The sequence below is a fragment of the Aspergillus welwitschiae genome (genome assembly GCF_003344945.1).
Source record: "Aspergillus welwitschiae strain CBS 139.54b unplaced genomic scaffold BDQ94scaffold_34, whole genome shotgun sequence".
Lineage (NCBI taxonomy): Eukaryota > Fungi > Ascomycota > Eurotiomycetes > Eurotiales > Aspergillaceae > Aspergillus > Aspergillus welwitschiae.
Window position 1 is genome coordinate 204,688 of NW_020798728.1, and position 23,830 is coordinate 228,517.

At 49.4% G+C, this 23,830-nt stretch overlaps 8 protein-coding genes across 8 annotated transcripts; 4 read left to right on the forward strand and 4 right to left on the reverse strand.

Annotated features, from left to right (window-relative positions):
• Nucleotide 1: 1 nt before the first annotated feature.
• On the reverse strand, nt 2-2,385 carry BDQ94DRAFT_149863 (FAD-binding oxidoreductase). The gene is made up of 2 exons (XM_026767472.1): nt 760-2,385; nt 2-710 (listed from the first exon to the last, which is right to left on the reverse strand). The coding sequence occupies exons 1-2, from the start codon at nt 2,362-2,364 to the stop codon at nt 678-680; spliced, it is 1,638 nt and encodes a 545-aa protein (XP_026622816.1). The 5' UTR covers nt 2,365-2,385; the 3' UTR covers nt 2-677.
• Nucleotides 2,386-2,863: 478 nt separating this feature from the next.
• Nucleotides 2,864-4,676, forward strand: BDQ94DRAFT_149865 (dTDP-4-dehydrorhamnose reductase family protein). The gene is made up of 5 exons (XM_026767473.1): nt 2,864-3,060; nt 3,119-3,380; nt 3,492-3,511; nt 3,579-4,290; nt 4,359-4,676. Exons 1-5 carry the CDS (start codon nt 2,904-2,906, stop codon nt 4,387-4,389), a joined length of 1,182 nt encoding a protein of 393 aa, XP_026622817.1. The 5' UTR covers nt 2,864-2,903; the 3' UTR covers nt 4,390-4,676.
• A 333-nt stretch (nt 4,677-5,009) lies between these two features.
• BDQ94DRAFT_161806 (uncharacterized protein) lies at nt 5,010-6,788 on the reverse strand (the record flags this gene model as incomplete). Its single annotated transcript, XM_026769441.1, has 2 exons — nt 5,010-5,956; nt 6,011-6,788. 2 exons carry the CDS (start codon nt 6,786-6,788, stop codon nt 5,010-5,012), a joined length of 1,725 nt encoding a protein of 574 aa, XP_026622818.1.
• Nucleotides 6,789-7,927: 1,139 nt separating this feature from the next.
• Nucleotides 7,928-9,715, forward strand: BDQ94DRAFT_161807 (uncharacterized protein; the record flags this gene model as incomplete). The annotated part of the gene is made up of 1 exon (XM_026769442.1): nt 7,928-9,715. One exon carries the CDS (start codon nt 7,928-7,930, stop codon nt 9,713-9,715), a length of 1,788 nt encoding a protein of 595 aa, XP_026622819.1.
• A 336-nt stretch (nt 9,716-10,051) lies between these two features.
• On the reverse strand, nt 10,052-12,859 carry BDQ94DRAFT_80885 (uncharacterized protein). The gene is made up of 4 exons (XM_026776593.1): nt 12,707-12,859; nt 10,866-12,636; nt 10,773-10,801; nt 10,052-10,715 (listed from the first exon to the last, which is right to left on the reverse strand). The coding sequence occupies exons 1-4, from the start codon at nt 12,824-12,826 to the stop codon at nt 10,221-10,223; spliced, it is 2,415 nt and encodes an 804-aa protein (XP_026622820.1). The 5' UTR covers nt 12,827-12,859; the 3' UTR covers nt 10,052-10,220.
• Nucleotides 12,860-13,334: 475 nt separating this feature from the next.
• Nucleotides 13,335-15,515, forward strand: BDQ94DRAFT_182068 (uncharacterized protein; the record flags this gene model as incomplete). Its single annotated transcript, XM_026774054.1, has 8 exons — nt 13,335-13,403; nt 13,464-13,681; nt 13,743-13,900; nt 13,972-13,993; nt 14,051-14,147; nt 14,202-14,727; nt 14,790-14,919; nt 14,986-15,515. The coding sequence occupies 8 exons, from the start codon at nt 13,335-13,337 to the stop codon at nt 15,359-15,361; spliced, it is 1,596 nt and encodes a 531-aa protein (XP_026622821.1). The 3' UTR covers nt 15,362-15,515.
• A 3,131-nt stretch (nt 15,516-18,646) lies between these two features.
• BDQ94DRAFT_149880 (uncharacterized protein) lies at nt 18,647-20,321 on the forward strand. The gene has a single exon (XM_026767475.1). It carries the CDS (start codon nt 18,675-18,677, stop codon nt 19,962-19,964), a length of 1,290 nt encoding a protein of 429 aa, XP_026622822.1. The 5' UTR covers nt 18,647-18,674; the 3' UTR covers nt 19,965-20,321.
• A 2,357-nt stretch (nt 20,322-22,678) lies between these two features.
• BDQ94DRAFT_149881 (uncharacterized protein) lies at nt 22,679-23,408 on the reverse strand. The gene has a single exon (XM_026767476.1). The coding sequence runs from the start codon at nt 23,165-23,167 to the stop codon at nt 22,925-22,927; it is 243 nt and encodes an 80-aa protein (XP_026622823.1). The 5' UTR covers nt 23,168-23,408; the 3' UTR covers nt 22,679-22,924.
• Between the last annotated feature and the right edge of the window lie 422 nt (nt 23,409-23,830).

The window sequence follows — 23,830 nt, forward strand, 5'->3', positions numbered from 1 at the left end:
TTTTTGGTTTGGATTGGGGGTGGGGGTGTAGAGGGATAATTGGGATAGATAGGGAAGGGTGGTGCTGGCTTTATATGCTGTGGTGGGGGCATTTAATCAGGTAAGGTTATCTTAGTATCTATCTATGTATGTGATGATCATCCGGGGATTGAGGATTAATGCCATTTACTCCGATGGGGGCTAGAAGATGGTTGCGGAGTTTGCGGAGTTAGATGGGATCATATCCGTGAGATGTTGTAGTTATTGGAGGGGAGAGTAGTTTTGAGTTGTATACTGTGTGGGTATGTTAAGGTTGATATATTGGCGCATATGGTGATGTTATCTGAGAGGGTTTGATTATGGTTTACTGGACAGGGATATGTGGATGGCGATAGTCAATTAGCTGCTCGCAGGTAGAGATGGCTGAATCTTGCTAAACGGTAGATGGTATAGTAGGATCGGATATTGAGGGCTAGACTTTACCCCTCTTATTGTCTATTGAGAAGACAGATTGTTGCTAAAATCTCACGTCAGATCGATATTATGGATCGAGTCAGTTAAAAGTGGCTTCCTTATGAGAATTACGTTTACTTTGGACAACCAAAGGTTAATGCTCATAGCTTACGCTGTAATTTTGCTCAAATAACTTCCATTTTTAAATCTGATATCAAGGTAACTCCGAACATGCACGCTGCGATCTAGATGTACTTGTAAGGGTTCAAGATTCCATTCTATAGCCAAAATCAGTAATGCATCATCAATATTTAGCAAGATACTCACCGGGTCGTATAGCCCCTTCAGCTGCTTCATCAACTTCACCATGGTATCATTCTGGCTGTATCCGATAAACTCCTTCTTCGCAAGACCGAGACCGTGCTCGGCACTGATGCTACCGTTCCGCTTCTGGATCCACTCATACACCCAAGGCTCAATGGCCTTCTCGACCTCCTTGTTGTACTGGCGCACAGAGATGTTCAAGTGCAGGTTGGAGTCACCCATATGGCCGTAACCCACAACCGCACGGACGGGGAACGAGTCGTCGTCGCCAACGAATCCAAGCTTCGTCAGACGCTCCTTGCAGTCCTCGACCAGCTGGTACAGCTCCGGCAGAGGAATGGAGACGTCATACTTGTAGGTGCCACCCAAGTGGCTCAGTGCCTCCGTGATACCCTCTCTCCAGCGCCAGATGGCGTGGAATTGGGTCTCGTCCTGAGCCAGGACACCGTCGGCAACAATGCCCTCACCCATGATGTGTTCCAGGAATCCCTCCAGCTTGGCCATGTCGTGCTCGGCGTTGGATCCGCTGGTCTCGACGAGACAGTAGAACGGGTACTCGCCTTCCAGGGGATACTTGGTTCCCGTGGACTCGTGGACGAGCTTCTGCGTGCGGCCGTCCATGAGCTCAAAGGCGGAGAGAATCTCAGACAGGTGTCCCTTGGCTTCCTGGTAGGCCTGACGGACCTGGTCGTAGCTCTCAAGACCAAAGTAGGCGACATTGACAGCCTTGGGACGAGGGGGGCACAGGATGGACACACCGGTGATGATACCGATGGTACCCTCGGAGCCGATGAACAGCTGCTTCAGGTCGTATCCAGTGTTGTTCTTGCGCAGGGTGGACAGAGAGTCGACGACAGTTCCGTCAGCCAGAACAGCCTCCACACCGAGGACGGTGCCGTGGAGACTGCCGTAGCGGAGCAGACGCAGACCACCAGCGTTGGTAGCCACATTGCCACCGACATGGCAGGAGCCCTTGGCGCCCAGGTCCAAGGGGAAGAGGTGGTTGCGCTCAGCGAGGTACTGGTCGGCAACCTCCAGGATGACACCGGCATCGACAACCAGCACACCAGAAGCTTCATCGAAGGAGCGAATCTGGTTCATGCGAGAGAGGTTGATGACGATCTCGTCAAACACCGGTACGGAACCGCCAACCAGTCCAGTATTGCCACCCTGAGGAACCACCGCTAACTTCTTCTCGTTACAATATTGCAGCACTTTGCTGACCTCCTCCTTCGTCTGGGGCTTGAGAACCAGTCTCGTGTGACCGCGGTACTTGCGCATCCAGTCGCTGTTGAAGGGCTCGATATCGTCGGCCGCATCGGTGGTGACGCCATCGATCACGGCGGATTGGGCGCCCAGCAGTTCCTTGAAGAAAGCAACATCGTCGGCAGAGATTTCGGCGAACTTGGAATCCCGCTTCAGGTTGGGGTAGGCGGCGCTGGTGTACTTGATCTCCTTGGTCGCATTGGCCGCGGAGGTGACGCTGAAGGCGCGGACGGAGTTCGCCGCGGGAGACGGAGCGCAGACGGACAGAGGACGAAGCAGAGAGCGAGGCTTGGGCACGCGAGCCCGTCGAAGGGCGACGGAGAGGTTCCTGGCACCGGACATGATGGGTGGTTGGTGGTGAGGAAGACGGAGAAGAGCCAAAGGCTATATCTGAAAGTCTAAAAAGCTTACCGGTCGGAGTTGTGGAGGTCCTCCGGTGGTGCTTCCGTCCCGTCGGAAGGGCGGTATCGGCCTGTACGGCGGAGATCTCGGTTCAACTCATTCTCCCTGGACTGGGAATGCTAGATGGGATGATGACAGTACGCCGCGGATGATCGGGATGAGTGGCCATTATGATGACGATGATTCTCTTGTCTGATTTGGTATTGACTTGTGACGTTTATGTTAATATCCCTTGATATTGACAAGGGCGACCGGGATGTGTGACTGGTGGAAAGAAGAGGAAACCAGTTCTGTAGACTTGGATCAATTGATGCAGTATTGAATGGTAGTTTCAGATAGCCTCTCATCAATTGATGTTCAAGACGGATGGGAGTGTCATGATAACCAATTGTGATAGTATTGTTGGTGGGATGAAACTGAGAGCAATGGACTTCCCAAAGAGGAATCGAGGCAGCACGAGGTGCCAAGCCCCGCATCAAATGCAGCCTCACAAATCAGAAGTACATTCATCTCCAAGTTCAGTTGGTGATCAATTGTGCCTGGCCCATTACGCTGTGTCTCGACCCATCCATCCCGATCAGCTCACCGTGACAGACCCTCATCTCCCAACCCACTCTTCCGAGAAGAAAATAGACAGTAAGAGACCAACCCGTCGTTACGTCATGAAGATGCCCCGCAGTTGACCAGCTACCAGAAACATCTCTTCAGCGCGTCATTATCCCTTTTCTTTTGTTCTCTTCCACCATGTCCTCTACTGAAACGCAATTCGGAAACATGTCGACTACTGTTCTTGTCACTGGTGCTACCGGCCTTCTGGGTCGACAGGTATTCAATACCTTCAAGCACTCCGGCTGTCTGGTCGTTGGTCAAGGCTATTCTAGAGCCATACCTCCCACGATACAGAAGGCCGATTTGGAAAAGGAGGAGGACATCAAGAATTTGTTGAACGAAGCGAAGTAAATCAATTCCCGACTACGGCTTCCGCCTGCATCTTACACTGAATACCCCCCCATCTCACACCCGCGTTGTACACGAATTGAATCTGACTGATGTCCGTGCCCCTGCAGACCTCAGATAGTCATCCATTGTACGCCACCTCCTGTTGGAAATGCAGCCAATCTGCATCGCCTTGCTCGCTGACCGTTCCGCTCTAGGTGCCGCAAACCGTTCCCCCGACCTGTGCGACCAGAACCCGGACCAGGCGCGTCGGGTCAACGTTGACGCCACCCGCACCCTCGCAGAAGAGACCGCGCGCCGTGGTGCCCTGCTGGTTTACATTTCGACCGACTATGTTTTCCCTGGTAAGGAGGGGGAGGCTCCCTACGAGGCCGACGCTCAGACCAACCCGCCGAATCTGTACGGGCAGTTCAAGCGGGATGGCGAGGTGGCTGTGCTGGAGGCCACCAAGGACACCGGGCTAGGGATCGTGCTGCGGGTGCCCGTGTTGTATGGCACTGCCAAGGAGAACTCGGAGAGCGCCGTCAACACCCTAGTGGATGCGGTGTACAAGGCCCAAGATGAGAGTGCGGGCGTGAAGATGGACGACTGGGCTCTGCGCTATCCCACCAACACCGAAGATGTTGCACGGGTGTGCCGTGACATTGTGATCAAGTATGTCAAGGAGCGGCAGCGCATCCAGGAGCTTCCCAAGATCCTGCAATTCTCGTCGGAGGATCGGATGACCAAGTACGAGATCTGTGAGAAGCTGGCGGATGTGCTCGGACTGTCCCTGGTTGGCATGGTGCGCAACAAGCAAGGGAATGATCCAAACGCGAGTGTGCAGCGGCCCTACGACACTCACCTGTCGACAAAAGCGCTGAAGGAGCTCGGAATAGATCTTCGGACGGTCGACTTTGTATCGTGGTGGTAAGTGGTTCTTTTCCTTATCAGGATCGATGTTGGTGCATAGTCGAGAGGCTAACGCTCAGACGCAGGCGGAAACACTTGGGAGCGTACAAGCATTAAAATGGATGAAAGTATTCTAGTCCACTATTCATATGAAACATGCTGCGCAAATTGTTTAGCATGGAATCATGCATGATGCTTAATGTCTGAATAAGCAGAAATGAAACAACCGATGAATTTCTCGGAAAAGGACCAGGTCCAGCTAGGATGTGTACGAGTAGGAGCTGCCGGAATTTCTTGTCGATCATTGCGTCGATTAGTAGTTAGTATATGGCTGGTTTAGTCTTGACCAAGCAGTATTGTAATAAGTAACAGTTTGGTGGGTGGTTGCAGTTGGAAGAGGATGTGAATATATTATATTTTAAGAAATCCTTCTGAAGCCAGACTGATAAAATAAACATGGTATAGATTGAAGAAGACATGTCTGGGGATGAGGCAGACCATAGATCCGATACCAGACTTTGAGAAATACTATTAGGTAATTGGCGGGCTTCATACTAACTATATGTAAATTGATGATTTTTGATGAACAAGCAAGAGTTGGCCGAAGTATAATAACCGGGCAGATCATGTTTGGATTATTGTGAATTGCAACTAAATATTCTGTAGCATGTCGCTGTATGATAAGGATGAGATTGTCAGGCATATATTCACAATTTATCTATGCCTACAACGCAATATCAACGATACCTCCTAGAGCGACTTGCCTTTCGCGTCGCCCTCAAAGTATAGGATTCTGTGATCCAAAGCAAAGACACGACAAGCAAAATCACACCAACTCCAATAGGAACCACAACCTTCCAAAATACCTGGATATCCCCAACCTTGACGGCATCGCTTTCTCTGCTCTCACCCAAGTTCATAATTGCAGCAGTCACTGAAATTGGTGAGACCAGCCAGGCCCACACTGCCAGAATCAGTAGCAACATGTTTCGGTATCTTGATCGTGATTTTTCATGATCATCATCGATTGATTTCAAGAAGCCCATGACCCTATTGATCCGGTTAGTCAAGCGAGAGACAGCGTTCTGTAGGTAGGTGAAGTCGTTGACTAATTCCTTATAATCTGGCAAACCTGTGAGCTGCCTCTGAGCTTTGCAATACTCTTCAGCTTCTTTAATAAAGTGATTGTACGGCTCTATGCTGATTAGATCACTATGTAACCCAATCAGATCTGCTTGGAGCCTTGCGGAGAGACTGCCGTTTGGGTCTGGATATAGGGGATCCATGAAGGAGGGATATCTTCGATTCCGTCTAATAACCTCCTTCTGATAATACACCTCCATCCAAGATAAGCGTAAATGTTTCGATTCAATCTCAGCCACCCAGAAGCAACTGATCAATTGAAGTACATCAACGAATAGGAGGCGCGGTGATGTCATTGCGGCATCGCGAGAATCCTTCTTCCGAAAATGGTAGATGAGGTGGTAGCAGAGGATCTCCTTGATAGAATAATTGGTTTTCAGAGCTCGTTGAGGTCGTCCTTCCCATTCTCTTGCGTTATCCAGAATATCCATATTGAAGCTTTCTCTAAACTGTGGCCTTGGAAGGTACTCTCGGAAGATATATGAAGAACCTGGCTGGCAGACTGGTATTCGGCTACTTTGGTTCTTCACCGCAATGACACCTGTTGAGTGTTACTACTCCCTGAAGACAAATTTTGGAGAGGCCAGCCACTCACCTACCCACGCTATATCCCGTGGTGGGGTTTCACCTTTGGCCCTATCACGTTCATGCTGGTTCTCCCATACAGTGAGATTGTTGCGTAGACCGATCGAGTTGGCGCAAATTGGAGGCCCAGGTTTGGCATTCCCACAGATAGGATAGGACGCTGATAATGAGCTGTAGTCATCCATATTCGGTGTTGGTTCTCTGTGAGCAACAAACCGAAAGCAGTAATGCTCCTGCTGCCTCGCGGCTTTTGGTAGCGGCCAAAGCTGCTCTAGCAGACTGTCATCTCTATATTGGACACTCGGTTCACCAGGTCCAATATCTACCTTTCCTGACCCAAACCAAGACGGGCCGACCAGGAAATCTGCCCAAAACTGAGGATCAATTCGCAGTTTTGCTCCGAGCTCTGCAATCATCCTGGGAGTGGGGTCTTCCAAGACTATAAGTTTCGGAATGGAACAATCATCCAGTTGGGGCAGAACATCTTCCAATCTCAGGTTACGCTGCACGGAAGCATCGTCGCTCGGCTTGATGAGCACGATTCCGAAAGTCCTCCGCTCGAGATATAGAGCATCCTGCAGATAAGCATCGAGGTAGGATAATCCAGGCCACCGGCCTGCGAGTGTCTGAACATATTCTCGATATTCGTTGGCTTGCTCACTGAAATGGATGTATGGGCTCGGTGGACTGGTTTGGGATGGTGGTTGATTGCTATCTCCATTGGACATCTCAAGATCTGTTGCGGCCACTGCCCGCACCTTCCTAAACAGGGTCTCCGTCGTCCGCATCGTCTGTATCTTCTGCTTTTCGCGAGCAAATTTGCTTCATTCTCTCCTGAACTAGCAATAAGTTGATGGAAATCAACGATTTACCTGCTTTCTTCTGCGTCACGTATACGCCTCATTTTATATAGACCGTCACCCCGGACCGCGGTATCCCAAGCAAGCCCTATGAAATACTGGCCGGCATGGATAATCAGGAACCCAATAAGATGTTGTCGAACGCGGTGATGAAGACGAAAACTATTATGCTACGTCTAGACTGTTCTTCATCTTCTCTATTTATTTGATATCCATGGTTCGTCCTGACGTACTAACTACGGTTTACGAGGTCGTATAACCTTATTTCAATTACTAAACAGCCCAACTCTATGAGAACGTCTGATTATGACCACTATGAACACGGTCAGAGTGTCTTCCTGGGAAAATAGATGCAATGGCTAGGCTCCGACTTCGTATTATGGAGTCGTATTTCTTGTGCCACAAAAGTAGCCTCCTTTAGAACTGATGAGGCTGGCAAGGTAGCTTTATTCGCAATTATTCCAGCCTCTCAACTTCAAGCATTGCGTATGATCGCCGCCTTGGCTTGAGTATCCGGGATCCAGGCGGGGTTATAAGCTTAAAACCATTCCCCAGATTTAGGCTTCAGATGGCCTAAGGTAGAGTTGATCATCACTTGACGTCACCCTTCCTATCTGCTTAGTCCAGGATGAGCATGTCCTGGCGTGCTAACTTGATAGCTAATGCCTTTGCAAACTGTCTTCGTCGTTAGCAAGCAGTATTGAACCCTGGATATATTGAAGTAACTGGAGCGATGAATATCACCCTGGAAGTCACTCTTCGTACCAAAAGAGCAGATCTGCGACCGTGAAACGAAGGGCCTGGGCCGTGGAATAAGAACTTTGGCGTAAAGCTAAATGATTAACAACACAGATACAAGAAGTAAGAATTCATGTGGATTCCATGTCCCTGTGACTGAACTTAGACTTTGAACCTGGCCCCGCTTGGCCATTGCGTGTGAAAAACGACTATAATTTACATGGCAGTAAAAGAACGGACACTCGATTATGGCTAACTTTTAACATTCTGCATAGATAAAACCAGAAAGGGTCAGCGGGTGTGGTTTCCTCCTACACTCTGTTAGTGGAATGAAGAATATTCGTCAACTCTTCCCACGATCTGCTTATTACTTGAGAGCTGCTACAACCTTGATGATGAATTTCCTAGGTGACTTCTTTGATACGGTGGGGTATGCTGCTACATCTGCGTCTAGGTTTATGGTGGACAATATTGGTCATGCAGACGGTATCATCGAATCTGCGACCCACATCTTCCAAAAGGCTGGTGAACATTCAGTTCGCGGGCTTATTGACGCGGTGTTGAGACGTTCCCAGACGCTATTAAGCCCAGAACTTCTTCTGGAAACTTTGACGAAGCTTGTTGTCAGAATAACTGAGCAGGTGGACAAAGAACCCGTGTTCAGACTGCTCCAAGACGCATCCAAATGCTTATTCAAATTACTGAGTTCCATTCTTGACAAGGTCAATCCAGAATCGCTTCTTGGGACTGTGAAGGAGCTCACAGCAGCAACCGTGAACGCAATAATTGCTAAGGTGGGATTACTTCGGATCATACGCGAAGGCATATCCAGCAACGATGTCACTTTGACAACCCTGGGAGTCATTTGGAACAATTGCGGCGATTTGGCGAATTTTTTGGTTGACCTTATCGAACCTGCCAAGTGCTATTTCCCAGCAAACTATATTCCAGCAGACTCAACGACTGAAACAGCAAAAGAAGCACCACCACGTAATGCATACAATAAATTGGACGCATCAGTGCTTATGAATCGACACGCCGTAATCTGTCAGTTTCAGAGGCTTGTAAAATCCTGTGTCTTCATTGTGAAAGGGATGGGCAAAACTGTCAATATCGACGAGCTGGAGGACATTGGTATTACCGATGGAACCACACTCGGAAGCGACGTCAAATCTGACGAATCGAACATCACTGTTGAAAACCCTTCAAAAGAAATATCAACCAATGAAAAGTGGTTGTACGTCAATGGTATCGGCGGAGAGCTCTTTTGGCTGCGCCTTGCTTGTAGAAAATTGGCGACGCAATATTCAAGAGAAGTAACAGGGATTTTCAACAGGGGTGATGGCATTCTTTGGGACTTGGTTGAATGTGCAGGCGAGAGAACCGCCCAGAGAAACGGCACCACAAGAGAACAGAAGAAACTGATCCAGAGAACCAAGAGCAGCCGGATGGCTCAAAAGTCATTGGTAAAGGAGTTGGAGTCGGCCTTGAAGGATGAAACTCAGCCTAGACATATCGTGATGATAGCCCATTCTCAAGGCTGTCTACTTCTTCGTCTGGCGTTGGAAGAAATATTGAATGGGTCATACGAGACAACAGACACTGAAATCCGTGAAAGAATGGCGGGCCACCTTTGCGTATTCACATTCGGAAACCCGAGCGTCGACTGGAAGTGGGAGATGAACGAACACGCTATTGAGAAGCTCCAGCGTGACGGTCAGGATTTGGAAAATCTCACGAATCTCAGTTCGCACGTCTTCCTCACCGAGCATTTTGCAAACAAAAGGGACTTTGTAGCGAAACTTGGGGTGTTGAATGACAATAAGCCAGAGCATAGTGGCTATGCGCCCGATTCTATCTTCATCAACGAAAAAGAAGACTGGGCTGGCGGCCATCTCTTTGGGTCACAGTACAGTCTTGACCCAGATGACTACACAACTGCTGGAGGCAATTTGAACGGCAAGTCCTCCTGGTTGCTCAATTGTATAGAAGGGAAATATAAGGGGGATGTGCTAAGTAAGCTTCTCACACTGGTCATCACCTGCATTACTGAGTCCAGGCTAACCCTCTGTTCGTGCAGAACACCGCACGCCCAGTCCTATGTAAGCTATCGGTAGGCTTGAGGCATTACTTCTATACTATAAGCCATATTTCGGCTTGATATTCCTTCCAAAAAATTCGGTTGGTTTCTTTGAAGAAAGAAAGCAATGGAAATCTCTGACGTAAATGAAAAGTGTTGTTCTGTTGCGCCTTTTGAAAAGCGAAAAGCTGTATATTCTGGAGGGACAGGCCAAATGGAGCCGATTTACATGCTATTGATACCGAATCTGCTGTTACTTAGCTCTGAGACCTGTATAGAGCTGATCTGTGATGATCTGCACCAATTGGGAAACCACCACAACGGTTGATTTCGGCTAAACGGAAGATGTGATCAAATCGGACTGGATCGGGTGGGCCGGCTTCGGAGCCATAATAAAGAATCATGCACAGAGCATCTTATCTACATCTATCCACTCTCATATAGAGCTCACGCTCGACGCTATGAAACTTATATCATTATTCAGCAAGAAATTCGTATCTGCGGCAAAATAAATCCGTCCAGTCCTGGCTATGGCCAGCCACCTAGTCAAACCTCGCGTAGACTCTCCACGCCAAATCCACCCCCGTAAGCTGACTCAAATCCAGCTCGTCGCCATCCAACAACTGGATAGTCCACTGAGTAAAGACAGTCGGATACGCATGGACCTCGTCCCCAAACGAACCGTCGATATGGATTTCGCCGATTTCGCCATCGGCATCAATGTCATAAGACACTCGGGCAGTCTGCGGCGCACGAGTGAAATGAAAGATCTTACCATCTTGGATATCCGCATACAGACCCGAGGTCGAGAGATTGAGGTTGACGCGGTACACCCCATTCTGGAGACTCTCCGACCGTGGACGCGCGCCCCGGAGATAGGCTACTAGGCCGGCTGCGCGGAAGTGTGACCCGTCTGTGAAGATGCTGGCGAAGCTGGGCTCACTGTCTGGATCGGTGCTTGGAGTGAGGGTGAAACTGGCGCTGTGGGTCTCGCTTTGGAGGCCGGAGAGTAATAGTTGGCCGTAATTGGATGGAAGCTGTAGCTTTGTCAGAAATACTATGTCGGCCCTTGGATAGGAGGCGGTAGAACTTACGTCGTTGGATGACACAGTTTGTGTGAGTACTGGGGATGAAGTTGTCAGTGGGTTTTGGCGAAGGTGGAAGAATATTTGCAGGCGCCTACTTACACTGCAGGATTCGGTCGTACTTGGAGTTGACGGCATTCATCGCTTCATCAATGAGATACACATCACTGCGAAATTGGGCTGTGGTCTTTTGTGAGTCCAGCACTAAAGGGCTGTCTTCCAGCGCCCAGTATTTGTATGCCCATGCCATATTGCGCATCTCCATAGCCACCGAGGTTTGCATGAACAGATAGGAATTGTAGAACTTCGCTTCGGCTGTAGCATACAGCTCTTCTTCACCGGTATACTTGGCAATCAGCTCTTGCAGCTCTTTGATATCCTTCTGACTGGTAATCACTTCCATCTCTGCCAGCACATATTCCTGTCCTGCCTTGGTGGCTTGAGCATCCGCCTGAGCCAGCGCCTTCCCGTTAATGCTATATTTCTGAACAGCCAACCGGTAAGCAGCAGCGTTTGGGATGGAATGGGCGACCGCAAATTCCAGCTGCGCAACAGAGCTCACGTTCCAAGAATCCCATGCAGCTAACGTGATGATCAGGTTCGCATCGGCATCTCCTTGGCTGGTGCCGGAAATACCGTCCACCGATGGAATCGCCGCATTTGGATCAGTTTCCAATTCCTTGATCGCCGCAGCGACTGTAACCATAGAGAAATACAGATTTTCCAGAGGACCCATGCACTCCGTAAGCTTCTGCAAAGTATCGGCGGAGATGCGTCGATCCTCTGCAGCAGTGATCTTCTCTGCTTCTTTCACTTTATCGATGATGTCCTTTGCGCCATCTATTGCTTTCAGCACATCGTCCAGGGCGGAAGCTGCAGAGATACCGTACAACTTTTCGCCGAATGTTAGGATCCCAGACAAAAGGCCATACACGCCAAGGAACGCTTGCTTTTCTTCCCAGGCTACCAGGGCGTCCTCAAACTTTTTCCGGGCGGACTCCAACTCCTGGCGGCCCGAGGTGACCAGATTATAGCAGCTGTCTCGAGTGACACAGGCATCAGAGTACTTGTCGGAGGCCAAATCTCGAGCCTGCTCACGCAAGGCTTGTTGATTGATGGCTTGCTGGAGCATGGTGGTCCAAGCCGCCTTGTGATCGTCGACACTGGCCTTTTCATCGTGAAAACGCTCGTACTGCGTCTGAAATGCCTCCAGGGCATTGATGGCATCCTCTACAGTTTGGCGGTACTGGCTAATAGTCAAAGCAGGAGCATACGAGGTGTCAGGACCGGTCATGGCCTGGGCAGCTAATTGCTGGCCCAGGGAAACTGCCTGCGTATTGAGCGCCGGGTAAAGCGCGGGACGGGCCGTTGCGGTAGCCACGTAGGCACACAATGACATAGCGATGGAAGGCTTCTGCCAGAATAGCGCTTGTGCAATCCGTAATTGTGTCGCTAATGAGGCCTCGAAGACCTCATCCGGGAGGTCGAAATATTGCTGGTAGTACGCGACACTGATACTGTCCGTCTGGACGGTGACTGCCGCCCCGACATGATTCGTCCCCGGACCCAATTCCAAACGGATACTCTGCGATGCGTCAGGACTCTGCACCGTCACCGGCTGGTCCAGGATAGAGACATAGATCCGGAGCACACAGCCCGTGTATTGGGCAGGGTTAACCTTGAGAGTCACGGGGCCGTCGGCAGTCAGGACCCGCGCAGCCAGGACTAACATACTGTCCGTGGTGGACGAAAGGGTCGTTTCTGCAGAGTCGAATGCCAGAACATCTGTGTACTTGTACATTACTGAGACCTTGTCCAGGGAATTGACGATATCAGCAGAGGTCATATACACTTTTCGCTGATAGCCAGTATCCTATCGTCCACGCAGCACCTCCATCGTTAGCACTGCCCACCATATCTAGAGCATGAATGTCAGGACCTACTCCGTCTTTCATTCCAGTATCTTCTTTCACCGGCACTGCCGAGACCACGTCTGAGAGAGCATACTGGTTCAGCCACTCCGCCGGGTAAGTTGGCTGGGGTTCGTATGTGCTGGACATCATTACCTTTGTTGCCCGAGAAGCTGAGGATTAGTGAGTCCCCATGTATGAAGCGGGAAATCCAGTTGTCGTGCTTTAGACAGATGGGCAGGGATGTAAATCTCAGAATAGCGCCACTGGCTTAGCTCAAATCCCGAGAAGATGCATTAGTACATCGACTAGCACCTGCTCAGTAGATTGAGGGTTTTTGGGCAGCAAAAATGCCTCATACTGGGATGATCCCTGTCATGCTCTGGGTCATTATTTTGCCGCTTGAATATGAAAATGGTGGGCACAATGGGCATGGATGTGCATACTCCGTAGGCTGGCTGGAGTGAACCCCAGCTGAAAGCCTCAGATTACTCTTCTGGCTTATTGAACATCGAGATCAGCCCACATAGGCCAAGCAAGAACGTGACGCGCCGATAGGTACATTAAGGGCCTCATCTTGCCTCTTTGATACAGTTGTTGGCATCAACAACTACCAAATTGTCAAGTATTCTTCTTCTTGCAAACACTCTTACCAATCATCATGAGTGAAACCGAGCTCAGCAAGCGTCTGCAGTCCTCCTTGACTACCGATAAGGGGAGATTCAACGAGGTATTTTATTCGTGATGAGCCGCTCGCTTTGGTGAGGAGAAACTTACAGCCTCCTGTTAGATCACTGCCCTCTCGCAGAAGGCCATCAACGATGGCATGTCCCAACTGTTGAATGATCATCCGGAACTTACTGAAGTCAAGGCTTCCCTGGAGGGCATTGGCTCTCTGGATGCCACACTAAAGACCAGCCAGCTTGCCCTGAACGTTACCGGGCAGCAGAATGCCGTCTCCATGTACTATTGTACCTTGGGGTTAGGGACTGTTAACTTCACCATCCTGTTAGTCCAAGCACGTTTATTTCCATCACATGGCTAACCGTACATGGCTAACTATCAATAGGAATGAAGAGGTTCAAATTACCGATTGGACTATTGCTTGGACTTGTAATCTTGATAAGGAGGTAGTTGATCCAAGTTCTGATGAGTTCAAAGAAGTTCAAACACAGATCATGCAGCCTGGGGACTACTCAATCAGTTCTCTATTCTTTGCTTTCACTAGTAAGTAGAACGGGCTGAACATTTCACAAAGAAGGGAAGGAATTGACTGATAATGTTACGTTTACCTCTAGATGATCATATCATCACTTATGAGTCAGTGATCATTCACTTTATCTTGATCAGCGTTCGTTACTGACAGTAACTCCCCAGCCGCGAACAGAGCACCTTCAACGGCGCCGATCTGTCCGACGAGCAGATGACTTATTTAGGTATTCTCCTGGGTCGTTGGTACACGAACCAGGACAGTGTATGGTAGGACCGCCAGAAGCGCACCCTGGCATATGCCTTACACACGGACCAGCCCGAGACGGTGAACGAGGAGGCACCATCCTTTCCTCCAACATCTCTGAAGCTACAGACATACCCTTATATCGCTCCCAATGAGACGAAGCCTGCGGAGGGTCTTGGGTCGATAGGCGAAAACAACATGCTACTCTACCTTCAAATGACTGACAAGCGACCGTTTCCCGATATCCGCCTCCTTGAGCATTCGGGGAACTACGTCTCCAAGGGCATGAACGGCACGATTATCATCGATCGGGACATCATCTGGGATAGATACCTCTTTCGAGACACTGTCCCCAAGCTGCTATCGCAATTCAATATCCACACGTACGCGTGGGTGGCCAGCGCGAATAATTCGGAGCTCTTTGGAGAGCAATGGTCCATTGCGCTCGGGGACCCGAGCCATTCAAGCGATGCTAGTTTTTATGCGTGGAAGCAAGTCTCGAGTCTTTTAGCTTGGACGTGGACTCCCTCCAACGAGGAGCAGACATATCAGCACACGTACAAGTCTGATGCAGGCTGGAACACTCTTAACATCAAATGTACGTGTGGCTCATTGCTGTCCCGTGTTAGAGAGATTCTATTCTTAACACTAGCGGTTCAGGTACCACATCCAACAAACTGAGCGCCATGTCCGGAACTGGCACCATCAATGCGAGTGGGACCACGGGTATCACCGTTGATTGCGAGGCAGCTGCCACTACCTTTCCGATGGTCGGGGGGTACAGGTACACGTGAGTGTATTCTTTCCCACTCTGACTGAATTCCTCACTGGTATCAAGCTGACCGAGTACATCCAGCATCCATGTCACCATTAACTGGCAAACTGACATCACAGTTACCACCACCAACGGTGGTCTGAAGTTCTCTCTTAATCTGCCCGCCGATCTGACCAAGGTCTTTCAGGTGACAGCGGATCCTCTGCAGTGGAATGGTTCAACATCGGGCTTTGACGATAAACTGGAAGCTGTCAAGGCTATATACCAGAAGTTCCAGGACCGGCTCGTGCAGCAACTCAAGAATGATACCTCGTTCGGTGAAGCCGAGAAGAGTCTGGAGAGTGACCTCAACACCTCGGCCCGGTTCGTGATTCCAGGCAAGGGCTCATTGGCTTATGAGAATCCGATTTTCAACAACAATGGGGACCTGATGATTGAGGCCAATTATATAGTGTAGTGTACTCGACACCTTTCTCGTTGTTGAGCAGGCGTCCAGCAATAGCGAGCCAGGTCTTTAGTATACCTGGGATGCGTGTTTGATGTTAGTTGGTCCACCAAAGAGCCCCTTAAGGCTTGTCTTGCTAAGATTCCGTCTGCGCATATAAAGTAAGAATTGTTGAGAATAAATATGAAATTTCTAGGAAGATGGATGATAAGTAGACTAACTGTGGTCCAGTTGATGCGGATCCATACATTGAAGGCAATAGAAGAGCAGTGATAGCTAAGTACAGCACAAGAAAGTGTGTATGTATGTTGGGAGAAAGTACACATGGTAGAAGAAAGGCATGTTTTCGAAGATTGATCTGGTCTGGATAATTAAACATTACAACCAGTCCCTTGCTGACTGTTGGCAACGTGTTAGCAGACACCGAAGTACCCCCCATCAATCAGGGTGGCAGCCTTCATACACCAGTCAAGCCATGCACCGGCAACCAAGGGAGTAGCCGACCACAAATACTATATTAGATGAAGATTACTCGCTGGCAGTGCATACACACGCAATGGGTTCAGGAAATTAGTGTGCGACATTGTCAGATGGGATTGAGAAACAGCTTAACTAGGTTCAGAGGAATCATGATGCTGATTGACCTGTTGCACGTGATATCTCAGACTATGTAACACCAAACAATATCCAAAGTATTAATTTATAGGGTGTATAGGGAAATTCAAAAGGATGTCCTTCTACTATATATATTTAATCATATCAGTCACGTGCATGAGGCTATTCATTATTAGGATTTTCTGAATCACACTAATTTCTGAACCCGTCGTGTGTTGAGCCCCTGGCATTCCCTTCCCCCACTTGGTCGGATGAAGGGGCAGCGCGGCAAAAAATTAGTTCCTGGAAATCTGGTCGAGGTAAAATCGAAGGTTAATCATATTTATAGCGCGGTCAATGATTGACGAGTAATGGCGGGATCTTGGAATGGGGCCTGTCAGACTGTCAGAAATGGAATCGTATTGCTGTGCCGCTGCCACTTTTAGCGGCGGAGGAATTTTTATGCTTTGCTGCGACCGCCACGGAATCTCCCGTTTAATGGATTGGTTTGTGTTTCTTTGTGAGATTCCGAGAATAATTCGGTGGTTTTCAGGGGGATCGTACGATACTAGTCCTATCTAGTACGATGTAGCATGCATTCCATCGCAGTAGTCCCTGGAGACCCCTTGCAGGTGGCCCGACAGGTAGCAGGTGGAAGCTGCAGGTTTCCATGGAGCATCGCAGTACTATCTACTCCGTATCGCGGTGAACTCAATCAATCAATGATGCTAAACCCAGACGGTCACTAGCATCCACCGTTTTTAAAATTAAACCCATCGGATCCTCCTCCACTCGAACCACCTGGACCCTTTGGGCTTCTCCTCCTCCACAGTCCACAGTCCACAGTCCACCTTGAGTCCACACAGACACAAGTCCAGTCCTTGAATCGTCGTTTCCCATCGTGCCGGTGATCATTCATCCCATCCATTCATTTTCCATTCCTCTCTCTCTATCTTCTCTCTCTTCTTCCCCTCTCCTCTCTCCTCTCCTCTATCCCCACCCCTTTCCCATTCTTCTATTTTTCTTTCTTTCTTTTTTCTATTTATTTATTTATTTATTCTATTTTTCTCCATCCTACAGACTAGGGATCTCTCCCAACCTGCACGAAGCAATTTCTATCCCTGTGAAACATGTCTGCAACCTTTAGGGGGTGGAGACACGCGACCCCCCATTATTTGTTCCAATCCCTTCGCCCTTGTCTGCTCCTTCACCAAATCACCAGCATGCAACTGGTCTGTTTGGTGTTCTGATCCTCTCTCCCTTCCTCCACTGTCCCCAGCACTAAACTCACTACTTCTGCGCCGCTACTGCACCTCGTGGATTCTACTTTCTCCAGAATCCGTTGAATGCACCCCTCAGCCCTGGAACAAAAAGAAAATATTACCAGGCTAAAAAAGCATAAAACCTGTTTTGTTTGCCCAACGGGTTGGTGACTGACGCCATTGTATCTTTTTTCTTCTTTTCTACACTTTTCCCTGTCGTCTGCACCTCCCAATGCGCATTGCTTTATAAGCCCCGTGGTGAACTGCTGAATCCGCCCTTTATACAATAAAAAGAAAGAAGAATCTCCTCCCCAGCCATGGCGATGGAGAAGCAGGATCACCAAGTGGTTGCTGGCCAGCATCCGACGCCCATGAAATTTTCCCGGTACCGTTCCGTGAGAAAAGCCGCGGCGAAACAGCCACCACCACCGCCGCAATCCTGCCCCCTGCCCCCGCCGCTGCCCATCCCGCCTGTCGCTTCCGCGCCGCCGTCGCATGACCAGCCAGCACTCCCCAATGGCTCCAGCACCGTTCAGAGGAGCATGTCGCGATACCGTCGCAGAGCTCCTACTGCGCAATCCGCCGATGCCGATGCACAACCTCCTGTCCCAGCCCCTCCCCCGGCGTATAAAGCGCAAGCCGACGCCAGTGTCAATGGAGGTCCTGTTCACCCGCACTTTCAAGACTCAGAGGGCGCCGAGATGGTGCGAATGCGAAACAAGCTTGCCAGCAAACTGGCCGCGCGGGAGAAGCGGCAACAGGAGAAACCGGAGGATGATGAGGCAGAGCGCGAAAGACATCGACAGAATGCGATGGATCGGCTGACAGGCGGCGAAGCGAAGTCAGTGTCTACAACTCATTCAAAACCTGCGTCGCGCGACAGGTCAGCCGACAAAGCGGAGGAGCATGCGGTTCGTCGTCCCCATAAGGATTCGGAGCATCGGAAACCCCAAACTGGATCCGCTTCGGCGAGTCGTCGCGCGAGCATGGAGCCGAGGCGTCAGTCGGTCAGTGATGCAGCCAACCCAGCGCATCGCAGAGGAAGTGTACATGGCGATGCCTCAGCAGTCCCTGCGAATGATACTACGGTGCCCACTCAGTTCCCTGGAATTGATGCGCCTGTATCGGCTGTCAATGCGCGCGAGCGGCGGGTGCTGGTCCACTACCGGAAATCATCTACGCGCATCTGCGTTACTCCCTCCACCTCCGCTCGAGACGTCGTCGCAACTGCATTGAAGCAGATGGATGCCGGGGTAGACCCAGAAAAGTTCATCCTGATGGAGTCGTTCGCTGAGCTGGGGCTAGAACGGCCCTTGCGCCGCTACGAATATGTGCGGGATGTGCTGAATTCGTGGACTCACGACGAACAGAACACACTGATTGTTGTGCCTGCAGCCAGCCTGGATGCGCTTACCCTGCTCGACGCGCGGAACGTGTCACTCGGACCACCGGCGGATGTGACCTTCTACATGTACTACTCGCAGCGGCCTCGCAAGTGGGATAAACGCTATGTGACCCTCCGGTCCGACGGCCAAGTGACGGTCTCCAAGAAGGAGAATGCCCAAGATCCAACCAACGCTTGCCATCTTTCTGATTTCGACATCTACTCCCCTACGGCCAGCTACCTCGCGAACAATGTCAAGCCGCCCAAAAAGTTCTGCCAGGCTGTCAAGAGCCAGCAGAAATCCAACATGTTCCTCTCTACGGAGAATTTCGTCCATTTCTTCTCGACCAATGACCGCGAGATCGCCGATGGCTGGTACCGGGCTGTCCAAACCTGGCGCAGCTGGTACCTGGTGACGAAGCTGGGGGCAGGCCAGCCAGCGGAAGCAGAAGCCATGCAGCCGGACGAGACCCCATTCAAGCCCTTGCTGAACCCCTTTGAGGAGCCAGCCAACGAGGTAAAACCGTCGCCACCCGCGCCGGAGCGGAGCAAATCCATGAAGACCAAGGAACTCTTCTCGCACAAAAAGAGCACCCGCGAGCGCGGGCCTCCACCCACGTCCTTCCCCAAGCTTCTCACCGGCGATTCCGACCTCGCGACAGGCTCATCCTCGGATGAAGCCCCGTTCTCAGCATCCGGCCTTCTCGGCCGAACCTACACCATGCGCCAACGCGCATTGAAAGAGCGCGAAGAGCAAGAGAAACGAGACAACGAAGAACTGATCAAACAAGGCCTGATCGGCACCATGGGCTCCCGCCACCCCAGCCGCACCAACACCATGACATCCAGTCACGGCCCAGACCCCAACCTCCCTCGACGCACGCAATCCATGAAAAACAAACCCCTCGTCGACCTAACCCCCGTCTACCAAGAGCCCCCGCAACACATCCGGAAAGGCCGCGGCATCGCCGTCGAACCAGGCCTGCCCCTTATCGACGCCGCCACGGGGCCCGAAGCCCCAGGCGGAATTCAAATACCCTCCGCCACCACCTGGCGACGACCCCAGGTGCCGCCTGAACCGCCCATGCCGGAGGTCCGCACTCGCAATCGGTCCAACACTGCCCGCAGTGTCAACAACCAACAGCGGTATCATCATACCGCTCCGACCACGCCAACAGACGGAGAGAATCTGCGCAGCCAAGACGGCCCGTTCATCCCTAACAGTTTGTTGGCACGGACTACACCGCACCAAAATATACAAGGATCTCCGGTCGGCCATGGCGTGGCAACGGGGGATCGCAATGCCGCGAAACCGATGTTGGATATGTCGCCGGACAACCCGTTCGCAGAGGGGAGTTTGTTACGGGGATTGTGAGGTTTTGATTATACAGCATGTAAGCTGATTTACGATTACGATCGCATTGGACTTGAGCAGGGCGTTTAGTTGCTTTGTTTGTTTTTTTTTCTTCGTATTGTTTGTGTTGGCTTGGCTTACTTTGTCATTGGCAGTGACACTTCTTTTTCCTCTTCTTTCCATTTCTAGTTACTTTACTTTTCTACCCCTATTCCCACTTTGTTTGTCTGTTGTATGTTTGTTTGTTTTCTTCGTGGTAGTCACGTGAGGCGATTCATAGTATTCTCCCCATTTGAGCGTGCGCATTTAGCAAAAGTAGAGATACCTTACTTTGAAGCTTTGGCATAAGCTATTGATTTTATGCCGGTGACAGCATACATACACTTTCGTTATCTCTTGTAAGAATGTAAACCGCCTACAGACGTATCTCAAAATTCCCATGAGGAGACAACTGCGAGGCAAAACAGGGAGAATCTGATAACTATCTCAGGAAACCACATGAAGTTCTTTCCATGCCTTGCTAGTACTTGATTAACTAGATACAACAAATACTTGTCGATTTACAGCGAGTCAAGTGATTTAGCCAGTGACCATGCATGCAGACTGTACATCATTGTATGGAATAAATAAGACCAGTTCACCGTTCACTTTGAATGACTGCTACTAAGTTATACTATATATTCAAATATACAGTTACTAAGATAATTAATAGGAAGGGAGAACCCCACGTCCATCCCCAACCTGTCCCCTATCCTATTCTCTCCTCTGCCCCTGCATTAGCGTTCATAAACAGATATTAAAAAAAAAAAAAAAAAAAAAAAAAAAAAAAAAAAAAAAAAAAAAAAAAAAAAAAAAAAAGAAAGACACCAATACAACTCCACATATCACAACCAAGTACCCTATCACCCGATGAATCATCCCCAAACGCTAGGGATCCCATGAACAGGACCTTTGCAGTCCGAAATGCTCAACGCATACATCGAAGGAAGCAAGATCAGCTTAGAGACAGATAAAATGGCAGACAGATAACCATAGAGCCAAGGGAATAACAATAAATGATATAATAATAGGGAATGATGAACATTGAGGATCACTGGCAGGACATATAGTACTCGTCCACTCTTTGGTTCTCAAACCAGCATCCACGCTACTAACTTGCAAGTTGATTCCATGACCGAAGGAAAGAGGTCATCGGAGATGCTGGACGCAGTATACATAGAAAGCTTTACCTATGATGGAACACACTGGATTAGGCAGGACATGGCGGGAGGGCAAAGGATAGCTCGGTAGTAGAAGGCGCGCCAGATGTCTCTTGCTTGGGGTAAGAACGTAATGAAATAGGGCAATCTAGCTCGTCATAGTCTCGGAGTTCAGAGTCGCGTAGGTGTTGCTGTAAACACGCTCCTCGAGTGGACCGTAGTTTGAGGTTTCTTAGGGCGTTGGTTTGACACCTTCACCAACTCACACACATAGTCCGCGAGGAGCTTTGTCCAACGTGCCCTTCACTTTCGATCATCATCCATGCAATTAGCTCGCAAGTTGTAGAAAGACGTCATCACCCGGGAGGTCCTGGATGCTGCAGAATGGGGATCGATTAAGACAAATGCAACGGCCATAATTTATCATGTATCGTCGTCTGACATCCGGGAACGCTGCGCTGTCATCCACATCAGAGTTGATCGTTCGGGAGATTCATGGATTACACTTCCTTCCTTCCTTGATGATATTCTGTCCCATTCGTAGCATAGATCCAGTTCTTTGTTCCTGCTGTTGCGGTAGTATGCCATTTGGTTACTGCATTGCCTAATGTGAGACATGGAATAACCGCTTGAGTGAGGAATACACTGTGGTGTCTGTCTACTCATTGCATTGGATAAGGTGTAACAGACGGGGACAGTATAGGGTTGGATTGTAATTCTCGGACATGGAAAACATTGAAGCTCATTGTAAGGATGAAACGAAGCGACTTGATTGGTCATGCTCTGCCGTCCTGGGAGGCAAGAAGGAAGCTTCGAGAGCACGATCCTCGAGAGGATCATAGCCTGAGGTCTCTTAGGGCGTTGATTTGACACCTTCAACTGATACACACAGTCCACAAGGAGCTATGTTCAAGCCCATTACGAGTATGGATGAACACACAGCAAATTATCCTAATATCTATCACAGACACAAGGGCAAAATAATTAAGTCGGTCGTGTTTATCTAATGCAGGAGGTACATAGGTAGTGTTGATGGCAAGAAAACAGAACCTGAACTTGTGTTGAGTCATTAGACACAAACAGTCGAAGAGCAGCTTGGACCATGCTACTCGAGCGCTTCGCGATTCGTTCCGCCGTCTCTCATTTGGTGTTGTTTCCATGGTGTTGCATCAGGGAGGCCATTTGTTGAACGAACCTGATACTTCCTGCGAGACGAATACTATGTAGCAGGAGTGTGTATTCGCTGATGGCGTAGGGTGTAATTGCGTGTGAACTCGAGAAGGAAGGGTTGTTTTGGTCACAGGATAGTCTCAATGGAGTAGTTTGAAGTGGACAGGCGACAAAATAGAAGGAGAAGATCTTGTATATAAAGAAATTGTGATATTTTGAATAATTCTATATGTATAATTTATAGAAGAATTATTTATTTATCTATTTATATAATTTTGTCTAGAAAACAGGTGTAACTGTAAGAATTATTATTAATAATTTTAATAAATTTAATAAATAATATTTTAAATTAATAACAGTAACACTGTCCGGTATAAGTAAAAAAATATCATTAATATAAATTAATATAAAAAAAACTCTTTCGAGTGAATATAAAATAATCTATTATCTATATAACATACAGGGTCTAACAGCAGTGCACAACCACACTTAGTTCTCCATGCTTCCTATTTTATGCAGTAGGAACCATTCGGTTGAGACTGATCCTAATAAGTGTACGATTCTTCCGTTAATTCAATTCGACTGCTTGTCAGGCTGCCATCAAGTGCTTTTTCAACAGTTATTCTTCGACCTTCGTGTCCGTCTGGCCATCTTGTCGGCCCAGCAGTAGCCTGACCACTGCTTCGTGTCCACCTTCAGTCGCACAGGATAATGGTGTCCGACCCCAGTTAGCCTTAGAGTCCACCTTAACATCTTGTTGGTCCAGTAGTAACCTGACCACTGCTTCATGTCCGCGCCAGGCTGCATATAATAAAGGTGTCCGACCCAAGTTATCCCTCGAGTCTGCCTCAACATCTTGTCGGCCCAGCAGTAGCCTGACTACTGCTTCATGTCCACCTCCAGCCGCAAAGGACAATGGTGTCTGACCCCAGTTAGCCTTCGAGTCTGCCTCAACATCTTGTCGGTCCAGCAGTAACCTGACCACTGCTTCATGTCCGCGCCAGGCTGCATACAACAATGGTGTCCGACCCAAGTTATCCTTTGAATCTGCCTCAACATCTTGTCGGTCCAGCAGTAGCCTGACTACCGCTTCATGCCCCGCTCCAGCTGCACAGGATATCGGAGTCAACCCGTCATTATCCTTTAGGTTCGCCTCAACATCTTGGTCCAGCAATAGCCTGACTACTGCTTCATGTCCGTGCCAGGCCGCATATAACAATGGTGTCCGACCCAGGTTATCCTTTGAGTCTGCTTCAACATCTTGATCCAGCAGTAACCTGACCACTGCTTCATATCCACTCCCAGCTGCATAGGATAATGGTGTCCGACCCAGGTTATCCTTTGAGTCTGCTTCAACATCTTGTCGGTCTAGCAGTAGCTTGACCGCCACTTCATATCCTTCAGCCGCATAAGATAACGGTGTCCGGCCACAATTATCCTTCGGGTCTGGCCTGATACTGCCGTTTGCGAGCAGTAGCTTCATCAATTCGCCGTCCCTCGCGAGTAGATGTAGGATCG